The sequence below is a fragment of the Protomyctophum parallelum genome (genome assembly GCF_964188405.1).
Source record: "Protomyctophum parallelum genome assembly, chromosome: 9".
NCBI classification, from domain to species: Eukaryota; Metazoa; Chordata; class Actinopteri; order Myctophiformes; family Myctophidae; genus Protomyctophum; species Protomyctophum parallelum.
Genome location: NC_139706.1, coordinates 5,209,692 through 5,235,050, shown reverse-complemented (window position 1 = coordinate 5,235,050; position 25,359 = coordinate 5,209,692). Strand labels below are relative to the sequence as shown.

Genomic DNA, 25,359 nt, shown 5'->3' with positions numbered 1-25,359 from the left:
AGAGTTTTGAGTCACTGCAAGTGTATTATTATATATAATATAAAATATATTGTACTGAAAAGAACACAATCTTCTGCTTCCTAAAAAAAAGAAATCAAACAAACTACTACAATATGCCTTGGAAAATGGTCAGAAGAAATGTCTAATGTGTAGTATTCTGTAAGTAAAAGTCAAAGGATTAAACATGCTGGACAAGCCAGTAGCATGGTGTCATTAGAATAGGTATAAACTGTATACCTATTCTAATGACACCATACTACTGGCTGATACTTTATAGTATAAAGTATCAAATATCAAATTGGACAATATACGAAAATGAAACTTGCGGATAGTGTGCGTATAATCACATGCATGAACGTGTGTGTGTGTGTGTGTGTGTGTGTGTGTGTGTGCGCGTGTGCTTATGAAGCTGCGTGCGGCTCTCTCACCACTTTCCCGGCCTTGCGGATGGTCTGGTACTTGTTGATGTGCATGTTCTTGGTGGACTTCTGCTTCTTCACCTTGTCCATGACCGCGTACACGGCGAAGCAGAGGCGCGTCATGCGCGGCAGGTCGCTCACGGCGATCTCGAACTCCAGCTCGCCGTCCGACCACGCATGCTCCGAGCGCCCGCCACTCTCGCTGCTCACCGCCGGCTTGCACAGCAGCTCCGTGCCATGGAAGAGACCCGCCCGCACCTGGACCTGAGGACGGAGGAGAGAGAGAGACGCAAAACGTCCAGATTGAATCAGATCTGTGCCGACACACGTCCAGATTTAATCAGATCTGTGCCGACACACATCCAGATTGACTCAGATCTGTGCCGACACACATCCAGATTGACTCAGATCTGTGCAGACACACATCCAGATTGACTCAGATCTGTGCCGACACACATCCAGATTGACTCAGATCTGTGCCGACACACATCCAGATTGACTCAGATCTGTGCCGACACACATCCAGATTGACTCAGATCTGTGCCGACACACATCCAGATTGACTCAGATCTGTGCCGACACACGTCCAGATTGACTCAGATCTGTGCCGACACACGTCCAGATTGACTCAGATCTGTGCCGACACACATCCAGATTGAATCAGATCTGTGCCGACACACGTCCAGATTGAATCAGATCTGTGCCGACACACGTCCAGATTGAATCAGATCTGTGCCGACACACATCCAGATTGACTCAGATCTGTGCCGACACACATCCAGATTGAATCAGATCTATGCCGACACACATCCAGATTGACTCAGATCTGTGCCGACACACATCCAGATTGACTCAGATCTGTGCCGACACACATCCAGATTGACTCAGATCTGTGCCGACACACATCCAGATTGACTCAGATCTGTGCCGACATACATCCAGATTGACTCAGATCTGTGCCGACACACATCCAGATTGACTCAGATCTGTGCCGACACACGTCCAGATTGAAGTCTGTTTTGTTTAAGTAAGTCTAAATACAAACAAGTCACATGGAATCCGATTTAGGTCAGGTTACTGCATTCAAACTGAGACAGATCTCTTAAAATCAGATATAATAATATATAATATATAAATGCACCATTTACCATTCATAGTAGGGTGGAACCAACACCTGCTACCCCTCCTCCCCAAAAATGTAATGCCTCATTTGCATATTTGATAATTTGTAACACAATAAATGATTGTCTTTGTGTAAGTAATCAACTGGGGAAGTTTCATGGTGATAATCTAATATAGGTATATATATATATATATATATATATATATATATATATATATATATATATATATATATATAGGCCCATAATTGGGAACCAACCGGTGGAAAAGGGGTCTCAGTGAGAGGAAGTATGTGATGCTATCTTTGCATATCTTTCTATCTACATGTACAACACATGCCACAAAAAGTTTAACTTACCTTGGCAGTCTCCTCTGCGTTCACCTTGCTGCCTTTTAGTAGGACTATCTTATACGGGCTGGACACGTCCCAAACACTCGTCTGGACTTGCTGGAGGAGGGAGGCAGGGATATAGAGGCAGAAGACATCATTTAGCAAGAATAACACATCAATGCACCTCACATCTACCCCGCGCGCACACACACACACACACACACACACACACACACACACACACACACACACACACACACACACACACACACACACACACACACACACACACACACACACACACACACACACACACACACACACACACACACACACACACACACACACACACACACACACACACACACACACACACACACACACACACAGGTCAGGCAGGTCATTGTGATGTGGAGCAGAGTGGATTTGCTAGGGTCAGCAGTCGACAGGACAAACATCATCATATGACTGGCCCACGGCTAGAGCCCACGATCATGACTAACTAGCACACTTCCTGCTATTGGCTAACTGTCTCTGTGTGTGTGTGTGTGTGTGTGTGTGTGTGTGTGTGTGTGTGTGTGTGTGTATATATATATACAGTATGTGTGTGCGCAGGCCTCTCAGGCAGAAACATTGTATCTTCATTTACATTAGTAATCTTTTCATGTTTTTTTATGAATACTCTATTTTATACTTCATCGTATGCCAGTGACGTGTTGAAAGTCTGTCTGTGGGTTTACCAAATATTTAACAAAGGAATGTATTGACAAGAGCTTGTGACTAAATAATAACTACATTGGGTCCATCAGAACAGGGGTTGCAGCCTTGGGCGCGGAACGGACCGACACCGCGGCAAGAAACAGTCCCTCTCCCCCACAATCAGAATGAGAGAGTGCATTTTCAGACACGGCACTCCCGAGGGGAGGGGGGGGGGGAAGATAGGGGTATTACGACAGTCCACTGCTGCTCTGTTACACAAAAATAGACGATTTACAAGCTCACAGCGGTTCACATCCCAAGTCTTCGCCATGGATTATGAGCTTTGCCCTTTTTGTACATAGATTTGATTTAAATAGATGTTTTTTATTGGTTAGTTCGATTAGCTGTTGCACCCTCAGACTTAATTAACAATCCCATGCCCACTGTATCCATCCATCCCGTTTAAATTAATTGTGTGGTTTAAAACTGTGGTGATTTGTGGAGCAAAACGTGTTAAATATCATAAGCCTTTGTTTGCCCAGAGCTTATTTTCTGATTATCCAAAATGCATTGCAAACATTCCATTGGAAATCTGTGATTGGAACACCTAGTGGGGGGGGATAGCCGCCTGGTTGCCAAACTCCTGTATTTTCATTTTCTTGGCAAATGTTTTGTGCCTCTATAAATAAATAGAGGCACAAAAAAAAATCTATTTACATTTACCAGTTTCAATCGATTTTAAATAAATAAAATCGTTACATATGCACATATGTCATGTGAATGGGTTATTGCAACAGTACATACGTTTGTGTAAATTCAGCAAAACGAAACAAAAGCCGTTCCACCTTTGGTAGCATGTGGCTGATGGTGATATATGGATCCATGGACACCTGACAACCCTACTATTTACAGTACTATCCTCCTGTGACAAAGCACGCATCTCCGTGGAACACCAACCATTGCCATGGCATCCGGGATACGGCAATTATGCCGCCAGGGGAACTCGCTATGGAGAGCCAATTAAATTGGTCTGACCTTTACAGCATGGAGGCACATCAAAGCATGATGAACAGCTGCCTGTATAGTGTGTCGAAGGTAAGGCAGGTCTGATGCACACAATGCACTTCCCCGTGAGAGGCAGGTGGCATGGCAATGACCACCACATGCTGTTTACTTGGTAAAGCTGCACACCTGCCTTGGTGTGTTGTAACTGAACTCAATGCCCTGAAGCTGCCCTTCTTTCAGGGAAGAGAGAATAGACCATTTACAATAACGCCAGTGCCACTCAAAAATGGGTGTATTTCTTTCTATCTTTTATTTTAGAGTAGCCTGCTTAAAGGGAATGCTTACTACAGGTGAAGGAGTTCAGTTTGGCTTGAGGCCAGCCAGAGTCAACTTCAGGGGAGAGCTGCCAGGGCCAGGAGGTTTTAGCCTGTTAAAGGGTTAGTTCAGATGTTTGGACTTAATCTTAGTCATTTAGTAGTTCCGGGGTCTGGTGGCCACACATTAAAAATAAATGAATCCACAAAACTAGCTTAATTTGTATCGTTGACCTATTAAGAGGTTTAATAGGTCAATTCCTTTGCAACCACTATGGCAAGTATTTCCTACAGCTTTAAGTCCTAAATTCTGAACTAACCCTTCAACACCCAATGTTGGGTTCCTGATTTGTTGTTTTCCTTGGGTTTAGTTTTCATTGTATTAAGGAACTTTGTTTTGGCCAGTCTTTGTTTTTGATTTATTTTTGCTCAGGCTTGCACTGTGAAATCCTACACGGAATGTTCATAGGTTTAAATAAAAATATCGTAAAAGAGAGAGAGAGAAAAAAGAATGTTTGTAGGGGAAAAAAATGCATTAGTGGACTTGTCTACTTTATGGAGCCTTGTGCCATCGGCCAACCTTTATACATAGCAGATTATTCTTTTCTCCCAATTTAACCGTTTAATCGCCAATGAATTGATACTACTGCTTGCCACTGCTGTTGTACCTCACCTGCCAGTGAGGAGCCACCCCAGACCATAGGAGTACATGCAGTGACAGGAGCCCCCCCAGACCATAGGAGTACATGCAGTGACAGGAGCCCCCCCAGACCATAGGAGTACATGCAGTGACAGGAGCCCCCCCAGACCATAGGAGTACATGCAGTGACAGGAGCCCCCCCCCCCAGACCATAGGAGTACATGCAGTGACAGGAGCCCCCCCCCCCCCAGACCATAGGAGTACATGCAGTGACAGGAGCCCCCCCCCCCCCAGACCATAGGAGTACATGCAGTGACAGGAGCCCCCCCAGACCATAGGAGTACATGCAGTGACAGGAGCCCCCCCCCCCCCCCCCAGACCATAGGAGTACATGCAGTGACAGGAGCCCCCCCCCCCCCAGACCATAGGAGTACATGCAGTGACAGGAGCCCCCCCAGACCATAGGAGTACATGCAGTGACAGGAGCCCCCCCCCCCAGACCATAGGAGTACATGCAGTGACAGGAGCCCCCCCCCAGACCATAGGAGTACATGCAGTGACAGGAGCCCCCCCCCCAGACCATAGGAGTACATGCAGTGACAGGAGCCCCCCCCCAGACCATAGGAGTACATGCAGTGACAGGAGCCCCCCCCCCAGACCATAGGAGTACATGCAGTGACAGGAGCCCCCCCCAGACCATAGGAGTACATGCAGTGACAGGAGCCCCCCCCCCCAGACCATAGGAGTACATGCAGTGACAGGAGCCCCCCCCCCAGACCATAGGAGTACATGCAGTGACAGGAGCCCCCCCCCCCCAGACCATAGGAGTACATGCAGTGACAGGAGCCCCCCCCCCCCAGACCATAGGAGTACATGCAGTGACAGGAGCCCCCCCCCCCCCAGACCATAGGAGTACATGCAGTGACAGGAGCCCCCCCCCCCCAGACCATAGGAGTACATGCAGTGACAGGAGCCCCCCCCCCCAGACCATAGGAGTACATGCAGTGACAGGAGCCCCCCCCCCAGACCATAGGAGTACATGCAGTGACAGGAGCCCCCCCCCCAGACCATAGGAGTACATGCAGTGACAGGAGCCCCCCCCCCAGACCATAGGAGTACATGCAGTGACAGGAGCCCCCCCCCCCAGACCATAGGAGTACATGCAGTGACAGGAGCCCCCCCCCCCAGACCATAGGAGTACATGCAGTGACAGGAGCCCCCCCCAGACCATAGGAGTACATGCAGTGACAGGAGCCCCCCCCCCAGACCATAGGAGTACATGCAGTGACAGGAGCCCCCCCCCCAGACCATAGGAGTACATGCAGTGACAGGAGCCCCCCCCCCAGACCATAGGAGTACATGCAGTGACAGGAGCCCCCCCCCCCAGACCATAGGAGTACATGCAGTGACAGGAGCCCCCCCCAGACCATAGGAGTACATGCAGTGACAGGAGCCCCCCCCCCCAGACCATAGGAGTACATGCAGTGACAAAGATCACCCTCAATGCCCGGACACCGTTTTTGAACAATGGTTGAAACGGCATAATTGTCAACACCGATGCAAACGTTCTGGGACTAACCGTGGGGATCCTCCGCTTGGGTGGAAGTGGTAGAGGAGGGTTGGAGGACTTGCGTGTGACCACTGCTCCTATGGCTTTGATCTCCTTTTCGAACATGGCTTGGACGATCTGGGTATGGACCAGGGTGAGGTGGGGAGATTCCTTGGTTTGCAGACATGCCCGGATGTACTGCAACACAGACAGGAGAGGAATGCAGAGTTAAGCGTTTACCCCCCAGAAGGTTGTGTGCTAGCACAGGAGAAATCTCATAATGCATGATTAAAGACTTAAGACTATATTGGCTCCCACAGGCGAATTCCTTTACCACAGCACTGTACATATCTAGAGAACATTCAATGCAACAGCACACGAGTACAGCAATACAACACCATAAGAATGACAAACAGTAGCACACACTGTATGTGTGCCAAGGTTAACTCCTTTGCTGCTCCTAGTGTTGCCAGCATGCTGGTACTGCCCCAGGGAGCGCCCGTCCAGGACCACTCTATGGAGCTTGTTGTCCTTCCGGGTTAACCCATTCTGAACGGGAACCCATTTTGGTGTTAGCATCATGTCGTGCTTTACCCATTGAAAAATAGCAGATCTACAAGCTCATATCGCGCCACCGAGTGGCTCGATACGAGCTTGTAGGTCTGCTATTTTTGCCGGCTCACCATGGACAGCTCTCTAACCTCTGGAGATACGGCGCTCTGAAAATGGGGTTATAATGGAGGCTCAACGGAGCATCACTGGTGGTGACGGAGGAGGGGTATGCTACCCGGAGCAATGCTAAAAGGTAAACAAACGGACGGCGTGTTCATATCATATGGATTAAACGGTTGTCTACGCTTATACGCGTAGCTGGCATAGATAGGTCCCAATAGCCTAGCTACGTTTATAAGCGTAGATGGCAAGAAAATATTTAAGGTCAAACCATGTTGATATTAATTTTAAGTATGTACATAAGAGTGAAATGATTTTGTTGGTCATTGGGGGAAGGAGACAGCTTTTCGGTTCTGTAATTAAAATGCTGTACACCAAGTTCAGAGAAAGTACACATGGCATGCCTACAGCACATGCCTGGCCAGCTGACTATAAGCAGTACTGTCTACACAGACGTGAATGAATGGGTAAGAACGAAACCATGTCTAATGAGAGATGTGACAACATCGCCTTAATGACTCCCGATCAGAGTGCCTCGAAGACTGTCTCTGGAAAAGGTCAAAGCCAAGACACAGTCCGACGCGTGCGCACACACACACACACACACACACACACACACACACACACACACACACACACAGAGCTAGGCTATAGAAAGCTAATGAGCCATCAACTGAGCCGTTCAGCTCCATTGCATCTTGTTTACATCTAAACGGCAGACTTTTTCTTCTTTAAAGGACGCGTGTCAACTTCTCTCGTGTTCTTCAATTGAAACAAACGGTGCAGCTGGGCAGGGGGAAACCATGGGCTGGGGAGGGGTTGGGTGGGGCAGGAGAGAGGGCTGCTGTGGTGGGATTTCAATCAAGGTCGGTTAAAAGTTAAATTAAGAGCCATTTAAAAGGATGCCTGTCGCATGCCAGTGATGATTTTCCGCTGACCAAATCAATACTAAGCAGCGTTATTACATCACCATTTGGGATTGCATGAGATCAGTTGGAACTTGGCTGTGATGAGCATGAAAAAACACATCCGTGTGAAGTGACTGGTGCTCTTATCATCATACATTACATCATCATGCATCATCTCATTCCGGCCCATCACAATTTGTGATGGCCATCCATTGTCAATGACTCAATGGCATTCAATGTTTGTGTTTACACAGTTTTTGAGGCGTGCTAGCCACTCCTATATACAGGTTTAACGTTTGTTTTTAGTTCAATGTTTGTTTTAAAAAGGCCATTGACAATGAATGGAAAATCTACGTCATCTTGTCCCTAACAAACATGAAATCCCATTAACAAGAGAATTTAATGATTGTTTTGACACAGTTTGTTTTACATTATCATTACATCACCTAATCATAGCATGATAAGGGCGCCCCTCACTTCACACGGGTGTGATTTATTTTACACAAATACTCAAAACTAGTCAGTAGCAAAACAATGTTTGTGTTCAGACAAACCCTCAACGCTGGACATAAGAGGGGCTATAGACCGATTCCGTAGCAGTTTCATGGTCGCAGCCTACGTATTTCCTGTAGGCGGAGCCGACATAGCTGCGGGGTTTAAACCCTCACCAGGCGCACCTCTTCTACTACAGTGAACGGCAGAGTGACTGATGTTTAGTCTGCCTCAAACGTTACTCTTTTACCTGCATTTTACTAACACTAACATTATAAATATGCCCAGAACATCGTGATGAACCTGTGTAGTTTATGGCTGCTCCAACAGTAGTGGCAACATAAAAAATAAAAATAAAACGGAATGACAAAATATCCACCGCGGTGGCTGAGACCAGAGCCATTGAGACGAAGCAGTGAAAGGTCCTGAAAGATACATAACGTCAGTCTTACCCAATACCCAATCTTTCTGTTTTATGAACACAACGCTGCTGTACTATACCTCCTACTTTAAATGCTTAGTATGAGGTATAAAGTACAGCAGCCTTGTGTTCATAAAACAGAAAGATTGGGTATTGGGTAAGACTGACGTTATGTATCTTACAGGACCTTTCACTGCTTTGTCTCAACCATTACTCAATGGCTCTGGTCTCAGCCACCGCGGTGGATATTTTGACATTCCGTTTTCTTTTTCTTTTTTATGTTGCCACTACTGTTGGAGCAGCCATAAACTACACAGGTTCATCACGATGTCCTGGGCATATTTGTAATGTTAGTGTTAGTAAAAAGGAGGTAAAAGAGTAACGTTTGAGGCAGACTAAACATCAGTCACTCTGCCATTCACTGTAGTAGAAGAGGTGCGCCTGGTGAGGGTTTAAACCCTGCAGCTATGTCGGCTCCGCCTACAGGAAATACGTAAGCTGCGACCATGAGACCCGCTACGGAATCGGTCTATAGGGGATGGTCTCCACACAGCTCTGAGCATCTACCTTGTACTGAGAGAGGGGATGGTCTCCACACAGCTCTGAGCATCTACCTTGTACTGAGAGAGGGGATGGTCTCCACACAGGAACTCCAGGCGCTGGCTGACCCTCAGGACGTACTGCGTCCCCCGGCGGGCCTCGTCCTCCGGGCCGTGCGTGGTCAGCCACTTCCTGGTGGCCAGCTCCATCAGCTCACTGGGGGTGGTGGACGGAGGCACCTTCAGGCTAGCAGTGTCCTGTAGGACAACGCGGAGGAGAGGGAGAGGAACCATTTAGGCAATTGTCAGATTCTCTTAATCCAGATCGACATTTCTACCTTCTCAGAGGTACAGTACAGCTCCATAAGGGTCCATTTCTACCTTCTCAGAGGTACAGTACAGCTCTATAAGGGTCCATTTCTACCTATTTGGACCCTTGGTGAACCCCGGACGGCCGGACCCCATGTTGAGAAACAGGGAGACAGATACATACACAAAATAACCAAAAGTCAGCTCTTTTATAATTAGGGTTTCTAATTACTGCCCTTTCTTTGAGCCAGTGAATGTAAATCTTTATAGTACTATGTAATTCTAGACCAGGGCCTTCACAAAAGGGGGTCCGGGAACCATGGGTGTCCTCAGAGTTACTACAGGGGGGGCCGCCAAATATTTATATTTGTAACCCTAGCATCCCTATACTAAGCAGAACTTTAGCCAAAAATGGCAGATCTACAAACGCCTCATACTGCGAGGCAAATAGGTTTGTTATAGAGGGGGAAAAGAGCAGACCAAGTACATAGTGAAAGGTGAAGTTTACCAAGTATTGACGGTTGTGGTTAAATTGAATGTCTGAAAATACACAACAACATGAATCCAACATACACTGATAATAGTGCTGTCAAACAAGACAATGAAGCTGGAATCTTTAATCTGCAACAACACTTTATACACTACAGCATGTAGTGGGGGACCGGGGGTCCCTGCTTCATCTCTCTCTCTTAGCTAAGGGGCCCTTGGCCTAGGAACACACCTGCTCTAGACAATTGCTTCAAATTGTGTGGCAACAGTTTGCGGACGGCCGTTTCCTGTTCCAGTACTGCAATGGCCCACCCACGCTACCCCATAGAATAATGGTTTGTGGAGATCAGTGGGCCTCGACATGAAAAGGGTTGAAAACCACTGCTATAGACTTGCCAGCGGAGTCCCCCATGGGTCTATACTAGAAGCCCTCCTGTCTTTGCTCTAAATATCCGTGTAGAAAATAGCCGAGCTACAGTACAAGCTCACAGCGTGTCATCATGAGACGCATGGTGAGCTTGTAGAGCTGCTCTTTTTATTCAAATGTTCTATCCGAGACTAGATCTATGCTTTGGTTCATGGGGTTAAAACAATGCCGAGGACCCATACGGTCTTATGTTGGTTATTGATGAGTGAAAGGCTATTTCTGCTATTTTCATGTTCTTCTCACCAGTGTGAGAACAACATGACAAATGCTGCGAATCGCGGAGTTCATGGAAAGCCCTTTGTCCGAGGTGAACTTGAGACATTCTGCTGAAAGGAAGCGAAGGAGACAGAGGGAGGAATGTGGGCGGAGGGGCTGCTACGCCAGTGAGATTATATGATAGGACTGCACCCAACAACCTGCCGCTGGCTCTGCCTATAGCGCTGAAAGCATAACATGTTCCCATTTGTGGATCTGAACAAATCCTCTCTCTCCGGGAGAATGTACGCAAGAGAAAAACACTGTTCTGGACGAGAGAGGTGAAGGAAGACAGACAGATGTGGATGGGTCTAGAGAGGTGAACGAAGACAGACAGATGTGGATGGGTCTAGAGAGAGGTGAACGAAGACAGACAGATGTGGATGGGTCTAGAGAGGTGAACGGAGACAGACAGATGTGGATGGGTCTAGAGAGGTGAACGAAGACAGACAGATGTGGATGGGTCTAGAGAGGTGAAGGAAGACAGACAGATGTGGATGGGTCTAGAGAGGTGAACGAAGACAGACAGATGTGGATGGGTCTAGAGAGGTGAAGGAAGACAGACAGATGTGGATGGGTCTAGAGAGGTGAACGAAGACAGACAGATGTGGATGGGTCTAGAGAGGTGAACGAAGACAGACAGATGTGGATGGGTCTAGAGAGGTGAACGAAGACAGACAGATGTGGATGGGTCTAGAGAGGTGAAGGAAGACAGACAGATGTGGATGGGTCTAGAGAGGTGAACGAAGACAGACAGATGTGGATGGGTCTAGAGAGGTGAACGAAGACAGACAGATGTGGATGGGTCTAGAGAGGTGAAGGAAGACAGACAGATGTGGATGGGTCTAGAGAGGTGAACGAAGACAGACAGATGTGGATGGGTCTAGAGAGGTGAACGACAGACAGATGTGGATGGGTCTAGAGAGGTGAACGGAGACAGACAGATGTGGATGGGTCTAGAGAGGTGAACGAAGACAGACAGATGTGGATGGGTCTAGAGAGGTGAACGAAGACAGACAGATGTGGATGGGTCTAGAGAGGTGAAGGAAGACAGACAGATGTGGATGGGTCTAGAGAGGTGAAGGAAGACAGACAGATGTGGATGGGTCTAGCACATACATTGAGCAACTGGCGGCCACATGTGGGTTAATATCTGAATATTGATATATTATTTATTTCAGCTGTTACAATTCCAAACATGCAAACATGACCTGCTTTAATTACTTCAGCTTAATGACTAGTATTAAATGCATTTGGAATTAAATAAACATGTTACTTTTCAGGATTCCAATTCAAAAATAGCAAAAAGAAATATCAGGATTTCAATTAAAATACAGCAAAAATAGCAGATCTACAAGCACAAAACACGTCGCACTGCGATGCATTTTGAGCTTGTAGATCTGCTACTTCTTGCTACGGCAGTATATGCAATGTGGCCCTCTGGAGTGAGAGTGGAACTTCAAAGTTGCCCACCCCAGGTCTAGCACACCAATGACCTAGGCTAGGGCTCAGAATGTGTGTTCATGGCAGGGGAATTAACCGCCATTATCTTTCAGTGAAACCCTTATTTTTGTGATCAGTACTTTATTTTAGATTTTTTACAAACACAGAAAACAGAAAACCTACAATACAAACACAAGCAACAACAGCAGAGTACGTGTTCATGGATAGACAATTAAGATAGATAAGATAAACAAATAAAAATAAAGGGGAAAAAAAAGGAAAAATCAAATTAAAATGTGAAAATAGTTTAGATTATTTACACGACCAAACGCAGCATCATCAACCGTAACATAATGTGTAGTAATACAATAAACAATCAAGAGGGCATTGCCTGACCATGGATCACACCAAGGGACCTGCAACATGACTGAGGAACACGTCCCACTTCAGATCATATTTATCCAACTGATTATTCATCTTAACCCATTCTGACCGGGCACCCATTTTGGTGTTGGCATCATGTTATGCTTTAGCTATTGAAAAATAGCAGATCTACAAGCTCATATCGCGCCACCGAGTGGCGCAATACGAGCTTGTAGGTCTGCTATTTTTGAAAAATCGAAGAACGACTGACATTTTTAGAATCTGATCTCAGGTCAGAATGGGTTAATCAGACCAGTGTGTGTCCAGTGGAAAACTCGTATGAATCTGATCTCAGGATAACCTCTCCAAAGCAGCCACAATACCGAGCTGAACCATACATGTGCTGGAGGTAAAACCTCAGACTTCCATTCCTTAACAATGATCTTCCTGCCCACCATTAATGCTGTTTGAATCCAGTCAGCTAGAGGTGCAGGGAGGTGTTTTAGTGGCGATGGATCACCCAGAATAAAGAGAGCCGGTGTATAAGGAATATCCTGGTTTGTGATTTGCATTATATTCTCGTGAATAGCACACCATAGCGTCTGTACCCTAGGGCACTCCCACAATACATGAATAAGTGTACTGAGGTCCTCATCACACCTCCAGCAAACCGGACTGTCTCTGAGCTTAGCCTTGAACAATCTTGTCGGAGTCCAGTAGACTCTATTCATTATTTTTAAATTGAACTAATCTGGTTACAAGTTCACGGGACATCTTCTTTGAGTTCCGTAGAATCATCTTCCACTCACCGTCAGTAAAGGATTGATTTAAATCAACCTCCCAAACACTCTTTACGCTTGAGGGCTGACCTTGGTGTGCTATCATAATTGAATAATATGTTGACGCCTCATGCCCAGTTCCAAATATTGAAACCCTTATTTTGAAGGTTCCACCGGCACAAAATAGAATGGTAGTGAACGGTGGTAGGAGCTGAACCATCGCTACTGCCCCCAGGCGGTGGTTGATTAACCCATTCTGACCTGAGATCAGATTCATACGAGGTTTCCACTGGACACACACTGGTCTGATGAACCCATTCTGACCTGAGATCAGATTCTAAAAATGTCAGTCGTTCTTCGATTTTTCAAAAAATAGCAGACCTACAAGCTCGTATCGCGCCACTCGGTGGCGCGATACGAGCTTGTAGATCTGCTATTTTTCAATAGGTAAAGCACGACATGATGCTAACACCAAAACGGGTTCCCGTTCAGAATGGGTTAACTGGGGACCACTTAGAACCCCCTCAAGGACCACTGGTGGTCCCCAGACCACTGGTTGAGAATCACTGGTCTATAGGGTTCAAGGGATAAACTATGAACCTGTGTGTACTGTACACTACAATTAATGAATGCCAATTCATATTGAAGTACTGGGTTGATAGTATGCGTTGTCCCTACCAAGATTAGAAGTAACTGAAATGACACACGGACACTATACTAAATGATATACCCTTAATCACTTGGCTAACCTGGAGTTCCACAGGGCTCTATACTAGGACCCCTAGATCAGCTGTTGTCACAGAAGGTTTGCCCACTATAGGGTACAAGTGGTTAACTTCATGCCAAGTCAACAGAAGGCCAATGGAGTGTTAAACATGAGACCCTGCCTTCGTCCACTCAACAGCAATAAAAACACCCCGTCGCCATTCGCCACACTTCCTGTCCTTAATGTGGCTTATTGTGTCTGCGATAGCTCCCTTCCTGACAACAGTCCACCTGAGGAGGCCCACATCTATGGCCCGTGGGCTGGTGCGCGCGCGCGCGAGAGAGAGAGAGAGAGAGAGGGAGGGAGGGGGAGGGAGAGAGAAAAAAGGGGACTGACGTTGATCAAACCTGATATTCAACCATCTGCTAGGACACAAACATCCGTCTGATTAAAACAAAACATTTTCTATAACAGAAGGAGAGAGAGAGAGATGAGGTATAGATGCAGTAAGGGCGAGAGAGGGGGGCATTCATTTAATCGGAGTGGTTAGCTCAATTGGTCTGTCATGATAACATCTGTGCGTGTGCGCGCATGCGTGTATGTGTGTGTGTGTGTGTGTGTGTGTGTGTGTGTGTGTGTGTGTGTGTGTGTGTGTGTGTGTGTGTGTGTGTGTGTGTGTGTGCACGCGTGTGGCGTCCTCAGGGAGGATGCCATGATTTCCACTGATGGTGCTGACCCATTTAGTTCTGTCACATGGCTAACCAGTTGAGCTCCGTCACGTGAGCAGAGCACCCCCTACCAGCAGGGAGCCAGCCCTGGGCCTGGAGAAACAGACAACACTGACTGGGGTGTCTGGTGAAACTCCATGGCCTCAAGCGCAGTGGGAGAGGAGCCCAGGGTCTGCAAAACATGCTACAGTTTTACTGGCGTCCATTCGCTGCACGTCATCTCGCTGGGTTATATTCCCATGGTGTTGTGGCTTGCACATGGAATAGTCGTGAACGGATGATAGATTTTCATCTTGTGTTACATTACAAGATTTCTCCTGAAGACATGTTTAAGGGCATGTTGAACGAGGCAGATTCAGACCAAAATCTGTTTCAATGGCTTCATCACAGCTGTTGAAAAAGTACTTCCATTTGAAAAAAAAAAAGACTTTCAAGGTAAACTTGAAATTGGCGATCAATCTCTCACAAACAATCAACACCAATTACCTTCCTGGGAGAGAAAAATGTTGTACCTGGCTAGTACAACAGGAGCAGAGACATATAACGTGCATTTGATATTTCTGACACAGACACACTGCCCTCTTGCCTAACAGCTAACAACAATCTAGCTACTAGAAAGATGCACAGACCAAAGACATAGTAGTAGATACTACTAGATAGTAGAGATGCTCGACAGAGATTTAAGAGAGATGTAAGATAGTGTACAGTGTACACAGTCCGAGGGAGTTGCTTGCTCGACATGAAGCACATAATTACAGCTTGACCAGCTTGACGTTTGCAAACATCATGACGCTGAAAGTGGGTTCAACGTCACTACACCTCGTCACTGTGCTCGTTCTCAGTGCATATATAAACGACAGCTCACTCACTTGGGACTGCTCAAAGTGGATGGTGATCTTGAGGTCGACGGGCTTGTCGTTGACGCTGTCGGGGACGGGCGCCGCTTCCAGCTGCGGCGAGAAGCACGCCTGCAGCCACTCCGTCCAGGTCATGGTCTGGACACGCTGCATCCTCTCCTCGCTAATGCGGAACATCTTACTGCGGAAGTCCTTCACTTCCTGGTCCTGGAGGGCGTCCAGCTCATGGAGACCTGCGGGCAGGAACATGGAGGCAGTTGAATGAGAACTGTACGTGGGATATGCCCGCATGTACACATTGTACAACACTGTACAATGTGTTAAAATGCTACAGTAGTATTGATTTTAGAAAGATGGTTGGGACTAAATGAAGGAATGCTAAATATCTGGTCAGGTTTATGCATTTTCGTTAATAAAAAACATCAATCAACATCAATCAAAACAATAATGCTTATTAATTGGTAGTGAATAGTGATCATAGAAAGAGCTGCTGTGATACAAGCATCATGCACAACCTGCAAATCTTGCATTCAACAATCAGGGACTCCGCTCAGCTAAATTCAATACTATTTTGGGCATAGTGCTGCTATTTAAACCACACACAAAAAAAATCGCAATTAAAAAGTAACGCGATTAAAAAAAAAACTGTGAAGATTTCAGGTTCCTTTGTGAATTCGGTGTGGTCAAATGCTGTATAAACGTTGGAATGTTGGACTACAGGATTTATAACAAGACCTTTAGCCTGCCTTCGTGTAAAATGCACCAACACCTGTGTGACACCTGATGCCAAACGTTAGCAATGAATGTCTGTAGAGGATCACCGATGGCAATCTTTTATGGGATGAGCCTCTTGTATCCATGCTAATGCCAAATGCTAGAGGTAGGAAACTGTTCGGTGTATCCTATGTCTCTCGCTCTCTCTCTCTCTCAGAGCACAATACACTCTTGATAATGAAAACATCATTGACATTAAAAGCTATTAAACATTCATATGACCCTCAGTGCTCAAAAGAGCGCTCTGGACCACATTAGGTGGGAGAGTGTGCCGTCTGTCTCGTGTGCATATGATTTAAGTGCGTGCTTCTACTGTATGCTTGTGTGAAAAAGCAAAGCTCACAAGCATTTTCTGAGTACGATTGTCTTGTCGCTGTGCGTTATAGTGCTCGAGTGTGTGTGTGCATGCATATGTGCACGTGTGGGAGCCTGCAGGGTAACTTCTCAAACACAGCCCTGACAATAGCCTTTCACAGATCACATGTGACTACAGTAGACCCAGGAGGGAGCCACAGTATCAGTATTGTGTAGTTCTCCTTCGATTAGCGTCAGCCCCCCACTTCCCTCTGGCTTCCTCTCCACCTCCCCCGTTTCTCTTTCTTCTTCTGAAGGTCTGCTTTGGCCAGCGGCCAGGAAGACTTCCTAATACCTTACTATAACAAACACTCGCACACACACACACACACGCACACATGCACGCACGCACGCACGCACTGGTTCCGCGCTTTCAAGATTCATTGAATTGATCTGTGAATGACGGCGGCGGCGGTGGCTCAGGGGTAGAGTGGCCGGATGGTAACCGCAAGGTTGCCAGTTCGAACCCGGGCTCCCCCAGAGTTACTGTCGAAGTGTCCTTGAGCAAAGACACTGAACCCCTAATTGCTCCTGATGTGCTGGTTGGTGCCTTGCATGGTTTCCGCCGCCATCGGTGTGTACTGTGCATGTGTGTGTGAATGGGTGAATGTAATGCACAATCTATGTAAAGCGCCTTGGATAAAGGCGCTATATAAATGCACCATTTACCATTGACTATATGACGCATCTGTGTATTATTCCATGTGCACATTTGTGTATGTTTACATGTATGATATACACGCGTGAGTGTGGGCCTCAATGCAGCATTCATATGATCATTATGGTGTACAGTATGTGGGGTCTACGTGACAGCGGCAGTCTGGCTCGCCTCGTCCCACTCCCCTCCAGGAATCTAAATCGCTCACGGAGATAACACAGAGTGACAGGCGGCGGAACAGACAACAGGGACCCGTCCAGTCAAACCTCACGCTTCTCCTTCAGACAGCCGAGCTGATGATGGGAGGCAGCTGTGAATCAGCCTCGCATCCGACCGTCACGGCTATGTATGCTTGTGTGTGCCCTATGCACTCTTCTTTATCGGCTTTATATGACCAACGAGGACGGCGAGGGAGCCAGTCAAGAGAGACGGTGAGTTTCAGTGAACGTTGAGTCATAAGTGTTTTGTTTGTGGGTCAGAGCGTTTACATCATCCGGTTAACCACTTAAGTCGCATGTACTTCATCGCATGACGAATAGCAAAACATAATAGCCAATCTACAAGCTCAAAACACGTCGCTTTTTGAGCTTGTAAATCGCCAATTTTAGAAAAGGCTTTCGCCTATGATGACATGCCAGGTTTAAAGTGGTTAAGAATACCAAAGGATGAGCAATATAAAAAAAAAAAATCTTCTTTTTTTTTTAGCCAGCCTCACCCTTCCCAATGAGCACGCCGATCTTGGAGTCGAGCAGGCGCTCGGCGCGGCCGCAGATGCGCGTCATCAACTTGAAGACGGGCAGGAAGGGCCGCACGTCACACAGCCGCCGCGTCTCGTCCTCCAGCTCCTCGTGCACGGCCGCCTGGTTCACACACTCGAACATGTGGCTCTCCATCTCCCCCAGGGCGGGGAACAGCGGGAACGTCTGGGCCTGCTTCCATAGGAGCTGGTGGGGTAGAGTGGTTAGTTAACATGTGGCTCTGGGCCTGCTTCCATAGGAGCTGGTGGGGTAGAGTGGTTAGTTAACATGTGGCTCTGGGCCTGCTTCCATAGGAGCTGGTGGGGTAGAGTGGTTAGTTAACATGTGGCTCTGGGCCTGCTTCCATAGGAGCTGGTGGGGTAGAGTGGTTAGTTAACATGTGGCTCTGGGCCTGCTTCCATAGGAGCTGGTGGGGCAGAGTGGTTAGTTAACATGTGGCTCTGGGCCTGCTTCCATAGGAGCTGGTGGGGCAGAGTGGTTAGTTAACATGTGGCTCTGGGCCTGCTTCCATAGGAGCTGGTGGGGCAGAGTGGTTAGTTAACATGTGGCTCTGGGCCTGCTTCCATAGGAGCTGGTGGGGCAGAGTGGTTAGTTAACCCATTCTGACCGGGCACCCATTTTGGTGTTGGCATCATGTTATGCTTTATCTATTGAAAAATAGCAGATCTACAAGCTCATATCGCGCCACTGAGTGGCGCGATACGAGCTTGTAGGTCTGCCATTTTTGAAAAATCGAAGAACGACTGACATTTTTAGAATCTGATCTCAGGTCAGAATGGGTTAATCAGACCAGTGTGTGTCCGGCGGAAACCTCAGTATGAATCTGATCGCAGGTCAGAATGGGTTAACATGTGGCTCTGGGCCTGCTTCCATAGGAGCTGGTGGGGCAGAGTGGTTAGTTAACATGTGGCTCTGGGCCTGCTTCCATAGGAGCTGGTGGGGCAGAGTGGTTAGTTAACATGTGGCTCTGGGCCTGCTTCCATAGGAGCTGGTGGGGCAGAGTGGTTAGTTAACATGTGGCTCTAGGCCTGCTTCCATAGGAGCTGGTGGGGCAGAGTGGTTAGTTAACATGTGGCTCTGGGCCTGCTTCCATAGGAGCTGCATGGTGAGAGCACTGGTGGGAAAAGGTAGTCAAATGTTTTATTTAATAGTAAAAGTCTGGAGTTCAAAATGTACTTGAGTAAAAGTACTAAACTATTGGTATGAAAATGTAGTGCAAGAGTAGAAAGTACTCATCGTGTAGAGTCCCATTTCAAGTTTTCAAATGCTTACAAATCTTTTGAAAGTAGCCGACCTACAAGCTCACAATGCGTCGCCAATGTGTCGCTTGTAGATTGGCTATTTAAAAAATGGTCTAAATGTATAGTGCATAGGTTTTGTAATAATAATTTAAAACTTCAAAGTAACTAAAGTTTTCAATAAATGCAGTGGGGTAAAAGTAAAGATTTTGCCTCCGAGATGTAGTGGAGTAGTAGTAAAAGTATTGGAAATTGGAAATACTTAAGCAAAGTGCAAATAACTCAAACATGTACTTAAGTACAGCACTTAAGTACATACATGTACTTAGTTACTTTACACCACTGGTGAGGAGGTGGTGGGGTAGAGTGGTTAGTTCCTTTCACTGGTTTGTGGTAGTAAATATAGATTGCACATTTCACTGTAAAACCAAAAGGACAAGTGCCATGTAAACATGACGGGCTTATGTTAGCTACTGATGCCAACTACTGGGAGAGCAATTCACCCTTTGTCAAGTCCCGCCCCTGGTTGTGCCCCTCTTCGTACCGCATTGGTTGCCGTTTCATGGTTGGACAAAAATCCTCTCTCTTCATCCACTACCATTGAAATAACGTGTTTTTCAGTTGCTTCGTATTGATATTCTGTGCATTAATTTCTTACACAACACACATCATCAACAACAAAACCATAATGGCACATGTAAGGCTGCATGGCTGGTAATGAAAAGTTTGTTGTTCTGTGAAATTGCCGACCACCCAAAAAAATTCAAAGAGACTTGACATGGACTTGTTTCAAGGTGATGTTTGGTGTATTTATTTCCACATTTCCAGAAACCATGGTTCTGACAAAACAGGAGAAAAATGGAGCATAATCAATACTCGGCATTTAAACAATAAAGTCAGGTATTGCAATAAACCAATTAACTCAAAACATATAAACTCAAAGCATAATATAAACAATACAATAAAGAAACAAGGGCTTACATTTTGATCAGTGACGTATGGCCTGGGTCTGGAGTGGAGAGCTGTGTGAAGGCCTATTCATAGTCTGGATTTTCGGTGACCACCGCTCCGGTGGTGAGCTGACCACCGGAGCTGAAATAACGTTGAGCGGAGTAAAAACAGAGAGAATTAAGGGCTGGAGCGGTGGCGGTGTTTTGCTCTTCACCGCGGCTCGTGAGTCATGTTGTAGTTCGGTGGTCACCTAACCACCGAAAATCCAGACTATTGAGACCTTGAGTGAACTGTGTGTGGAGTGAGTGAGTGTTTGTAGGGGAGCACACCTGGGCTGACAATGGCAATCAGCCAAGGGGGCTGATGGCAGACACCTGTGGGTGATTGGTGCAATTGTGGTGGTGGCAGGGGAGTTGAGTTGAGAATGGTTTTGTCCACCAGAGGCTGCCATTTGCATTGCCTGGGGAAATTCTCAACAGCTGGAAACAAACAAGATGACACAGATCTGGATGAACCAGATCATGAAGTGAATCACCATCCACCAGCACACCCTGGCATGATTCACACACCCATGTCCCTGAAGCACTGTCACCATGTTGGTGTGGATGTGTGTGTACTACTGTATGTATTACTGTGTGTGTGTGTGTGTGTGTGTGTGTGTGTGTGTGTGTGTGTGTGTGTGTGTGTGTGTGTGTGTGTGTGTGTGTGTGTGTGTGTGTGTGTGTGATAAACACAAAGAAGGAACAGTGCATGTTCTCACTCAACACAAATATTTGCCTCTTCAGGAATACCCATGGTTTTATAGTGAGCTTACTATATCTCCACATGGATAAACAGGCCACCACAATAACTAACATACTGTAGACAGAGGACTCTCACTCTCTGACCGAACAATGGCCTCATAATATGTACCCAAATGATGTAAGATTCCAGCAAACCGTCATTTGCATGTTCAATTCCATGGAGTTGGTCATTAGCATTATGATAAAGCACATTGAAGGAACATTTTAGCATCTAGGTTCAAGTCATGGCAGGTCTCCAGTGGGAAGGAAACTAGAGGATCTCGCTCAACAACAATTCCAGGAAAGCTCCATAAATGCTCTCTCATAACAGAAGAGGTATTCATTCGTCAGATCATTCGTAGGTGTGTGACAAATCATTGCCAGGATTAAGTGCCAGGAGGTGCTTGGATAAGCTTCTGAAAAATTATAATCAAAAAGAAGTACGATACAACGACCCGCACACTCAAGACTGGTCTGATGAAGAGTGTAGCTATTAGCTCTAAACAACACCGACCTTCCTGGTGCAATACAAGCACATCGTCATTGGAGTCCTAAACAGTGTGCGAGTGTTTTATTTTCATCAAAATCTAATTTTCCGGCACCGACCACTGCTCAGCAACTGCCAAATTTTGGGTTTGGTTAAGTGCATCGCTTGTCTTCCTTTTCATTGGATATGCTCCTGAAACATCCCTCACGCCTTTGTCAGACAGCGATCAATCAGACGAGGCTTATTAAGACCCCTGGCTTTCACTCTCCATCTCTTTGTTCCCTTTTATTTTTTGCTCTCTCTCCCTCTATGACAGTCTCTCTCTCTCTCTCTCTCTCTCCCTCTATGACAGTCTCTCTCTCTCTCTCTCTCTCTCCCTCTATGACAGTGGCAGGAGGGTTTATCTCTCTCTCTCTCCTTTATGTAATGTCACACTTGAATGATTTATCATTTTCAGAGAGCTTTCCCTAGCGTCTCTCCTTGCTGGCCCCCGGGCGGGGGATGGCTTTAACTAGATCGCACGTGTCCATGCCCACCTGCACGTGCACTTCGGCATCGCAGGGGAGAGGGGGGGGGGTGGGGGATGATTATCATCAAGATTCCAGGAAAGAAGCCGCAAACACATTCTTAATTGGTTATGAGCTCATAGAGGCAAAAACAACAACACACACTTCCGTGACTCTTACTCCTCTCCTCTCATCACGTTAAAACTCTCAAATCTGTGGAGATTATTGTGCATGTGTCCGTATAGCATGTTTTAAACACCCGTCACTAGTTCAAAATAACACAGCACGTAGGGCTGAAATATCTCATTTGCATACAGGCGTTGATGTTAAAAACTGACAATCAACTGTGCAGCAGCATTCATTTGAGGGTTGTTTTTTTTTTACAAGCCACATTCGTCAAACTTGAAAAAGATCTGTCATTTATATGGCATCTGACCTCCATCTCTCAGCCCATTAGCCATAGTCTGGCATGACGTCAGGAGCCATTTGCATGCTGTGAGTGTGCGCTAGGCACTCGCAAACAAAAACAAACTCGCCAGGAGCAACAGCCAGCTCTGTCAAAACAAGCATTAGGCAACGTCTAGCCGAGCAGCTGACTGTGTGTTTGTGTGCATGTGTTACGGGTGGTTTAGCCTATAGCTCTTTTTCTCCGACTGGGACAAAGCCCTGGAGGAGCCTGTGAACGACAGCACTGCAAACAAGAAGCACTTCATCGCGGCCAATTATACTTTGGAAGTGCAATCAGTTCAGCTAAGAATACAATGTGACCTTTACAAATTCCATTAGAGTGTCGCACATGAACGGTTAACACTATTAAGGGGGAAATTAACCATCTCTAAATGGTTATTAAGCACTTAGAGGTAGAGACAGAGTGGGGTTCTCAACGGGCCTTAGAATGAACCCTGACTGGGCCCTACTGGGCCGGCCCGAGGCTTGGCCCCGCCAGAACAATGACTTAATTTTACGCCCAAAACCCCAAAAATGTGTCATTATCCTCTTAATGTTTTCAAAGTCATGCATCCAACAAGCTTTGAACTGAGCAGATTTTCGATTGAGTTTTGGCCGAAGTCACCCTTTTTGAGCGCTAAGTGCTATGGCCCATGTGCTATGGCCCATAGCACTTACCCCACCCCCTTAGATAGCATTTCTGTAGACTTAGATAGCATCTGATACAGACATATAGCATGTTATGTAGACAGCACTATAATTGCATTGTATGTAGTCATAGCACGCCATAGTACATATGTATAGCATAGTAGTATATATGTATAGTTTCATTATATAGATATTCCACTGTTACTTTCTTAGCTTACGCATGTTTCATGATAAATGCTTTTATGTTATTTTTGTTCTTGCTTAATGTAAGTCGCTCTGGATTAAGAGCGTCTGCTAAATGCCTAAATTGTAAATTGTACAATACATATATACTACTATGCTATACATATGTACCATGGCGTTTGAGCCAGAAGGGAGAAGAGTTTGGGACGTGTGGAGCGTTGTCCCGGCGTTTTTAGTGAGGGTACTTCCAGCTTCCCTGCGTTGGCTGATCTGAGTGCGCGGGAGGGTTTGTAGGGTTCAGTACAGTACAGAAAGAAAGCTCACATCAGAATATTAATCCATGTAATAATAATAGTAATACGTTTTTATAAAGTGATGCAAAGTGTCATGAATGGCGGACTCATCTTTAAAGTGCTGTCCCATTTCTTTCGCTTCGCACTCTCAAGCACTTACAGCTGACGTCATTAAAGTCAATGAGGGTCCAGGGCTCAGGGCTTGAGGGAGGCAATTGGGATTGGGCCTCAGTGTGAGTGTGAGTGTGTGTGTGCGCGCAACAACACATAATAATTAATAACCCATCCGTTTCTACAACATGAAGTGGAGTCTGTCAACTCCAATTTCCTTCTTCTCATATTGCGCTGCAACGTAACTCTGGGATGAGCGGGCCAAAGGCCCGCGAAATTCTAGTTTACAACAATTTCAAGTATTTTTTTCTGTACCACTGTGGAGGTGTTGATTAATAAGGAGTTGGCGCTTGGCCCACTAATGAGTGTGTTCACAGTCACAGTGTGCAGCGCTAACTTCACTCCCAGCATGCAGTGCAAAACCTCTGTGTGAAGACTTGTGTGTCACTGCGGGTTTGCCCCTCCCAGTCTGTCCGTCTCTCACCAGCAGTGGTGTAAAAAGTAGACAAATGTTTTATATAAGTAAATGTATCAATACTGCAATATAGGAAATACTCTGTTACAAGTGAATGTCCGGAATTAAAAATGTACTTGAGTAAAAGTCTGAACGTCAAAATGTGGCAGATTTTACTCTGAAAAGCCCCGTCCTTCCATTTCCCCCGAAGCCGGGAGGTATAATGTTCCTTTACTACCTTGCGCTACCTCGTCTGATCTCTCTTTAGAAGCGTTAAGATTTCAAACAAGATGCTTGGTTCAGTCAGAAATGAGGACAGAACATCATCAGCGTTCTGATCAAAACCATGGAGAGCGCCGAGTTTCGTCGGCCCGGCGCAAACAAGGAAGTGAATGGCTGCACGCGCCGCATGCGCAAAACATGTCCGGGACTGCTGAAGCAAGGCGTTGCCTAGCAACGGCCAATGTCAAAACGTTTTATATAATGAAAAAGGACCTAAAGACGTCTCCAGACGTCCTGGGCCTGGGTGTAATCATAAAGACATCTGGAGACATTTGGGGCAAAATAAGTGTACCACTGCTCACCAGTTTGATCTGCAGGATGGTGGCCTCGCGGGGGACGTCCATCTGGATGTAGATGCCGGTGGGCAGCAGGAAGTCCATGGTGACCAGGGCGGGGGCGTGGCCGGAGAGCGAGTGGGACGCCCACATGTCCAGGAGGTCCGTCATGGCAGGAGGCATGGCAGGGGGCGCAGCACGCCACCTCCTCAACCATAAGGACCTGAGAGAGAGAGAGAGACAGAGACAGAGACAGAGACAGAGACAGAGAGAGAGAGAGAGAGATGCCAGGTTTAATAATGTGGTTAACGTAGAAGATGTAGTAGAAAATAGTTTTGACTCGATGTGAGACATAATGCTGTTTGATTGATTAACCCATTCTGACCTGAGATCAGATTCACACAAGGTTTCCACATGGACACACACTGGTCTGATTAACCCATTCTGACCTGAGATCAGATTCTAGAAATGTCAGTCGCTCATCGATTTTTCAAAAATAGCAGACCTACAAGCTCGTATCGCGCCACTCGGTGGCGCGATATGAGCTTGTAGATCTGCTATTTTTCAATAGCTAAAGCATAACATGATGCCAACACCAAAATGGGGGCCCGTTCAGAATGGGTTAAAAATTCAGCACAGTTTGCAGAATGGGTACAGTTCAAGGAAAGTACAGGTCAATACAAAAGTGTGA

General features: G+C 46.4%; 1 protein-coding gene across 3 annotated transcripts in view; it reads right to left on the bottom strand.

Annotated features, from left to right (window-relative positions):
* pik3cb (phosphatidylinositol-4,5-bisphosphate 3-kinase, catalytic subunit beta) overlaps positions 1-25,359 on the bottom strand; it is a 103,594-nt gene that overhangs the window by 21,621 nt on the left and 56,614 nt on the right. For 2 of the 3 annotated variants that reach the window (XM_083772416.1, XM_083772417.1), the window contains exons 3-9: positions 24,696-24,891; positions 17,969-18,197; positions 15,480-15,700; positions 9,187-9,369; positions 6,110-6,277; positions 1,900-1,989; positions 429-683 (exon numbers count right to left, since the gene is read on the bottom strand). In XM_083772416.1, coding sequence (XP_083628542.1) covers positions 429-683; positions 1,900-1,989; positions 6,110-6,277; positions 9,187-9,369; positions 15,480-15,700; positions 17,969-18,197; positions 24,696-24,851 — 1,302 coding nt within the window. In that variant the 5' untranslated portion in view covers positions 24,852-24,891. Of the gene's footprint in view, positions 1-428; positions 684-1,899; positions 1,990-6,109; positions 6,278-9,139; positions 9,161-9,186; positions 9,370-15,479; positions 15,701-17,968; positions 18,198-24,695; positions 24,892-25,359 lie in introns of those variants that run through there. The other variant, XM_083772418.1, reaches the window with a different exon arrangement.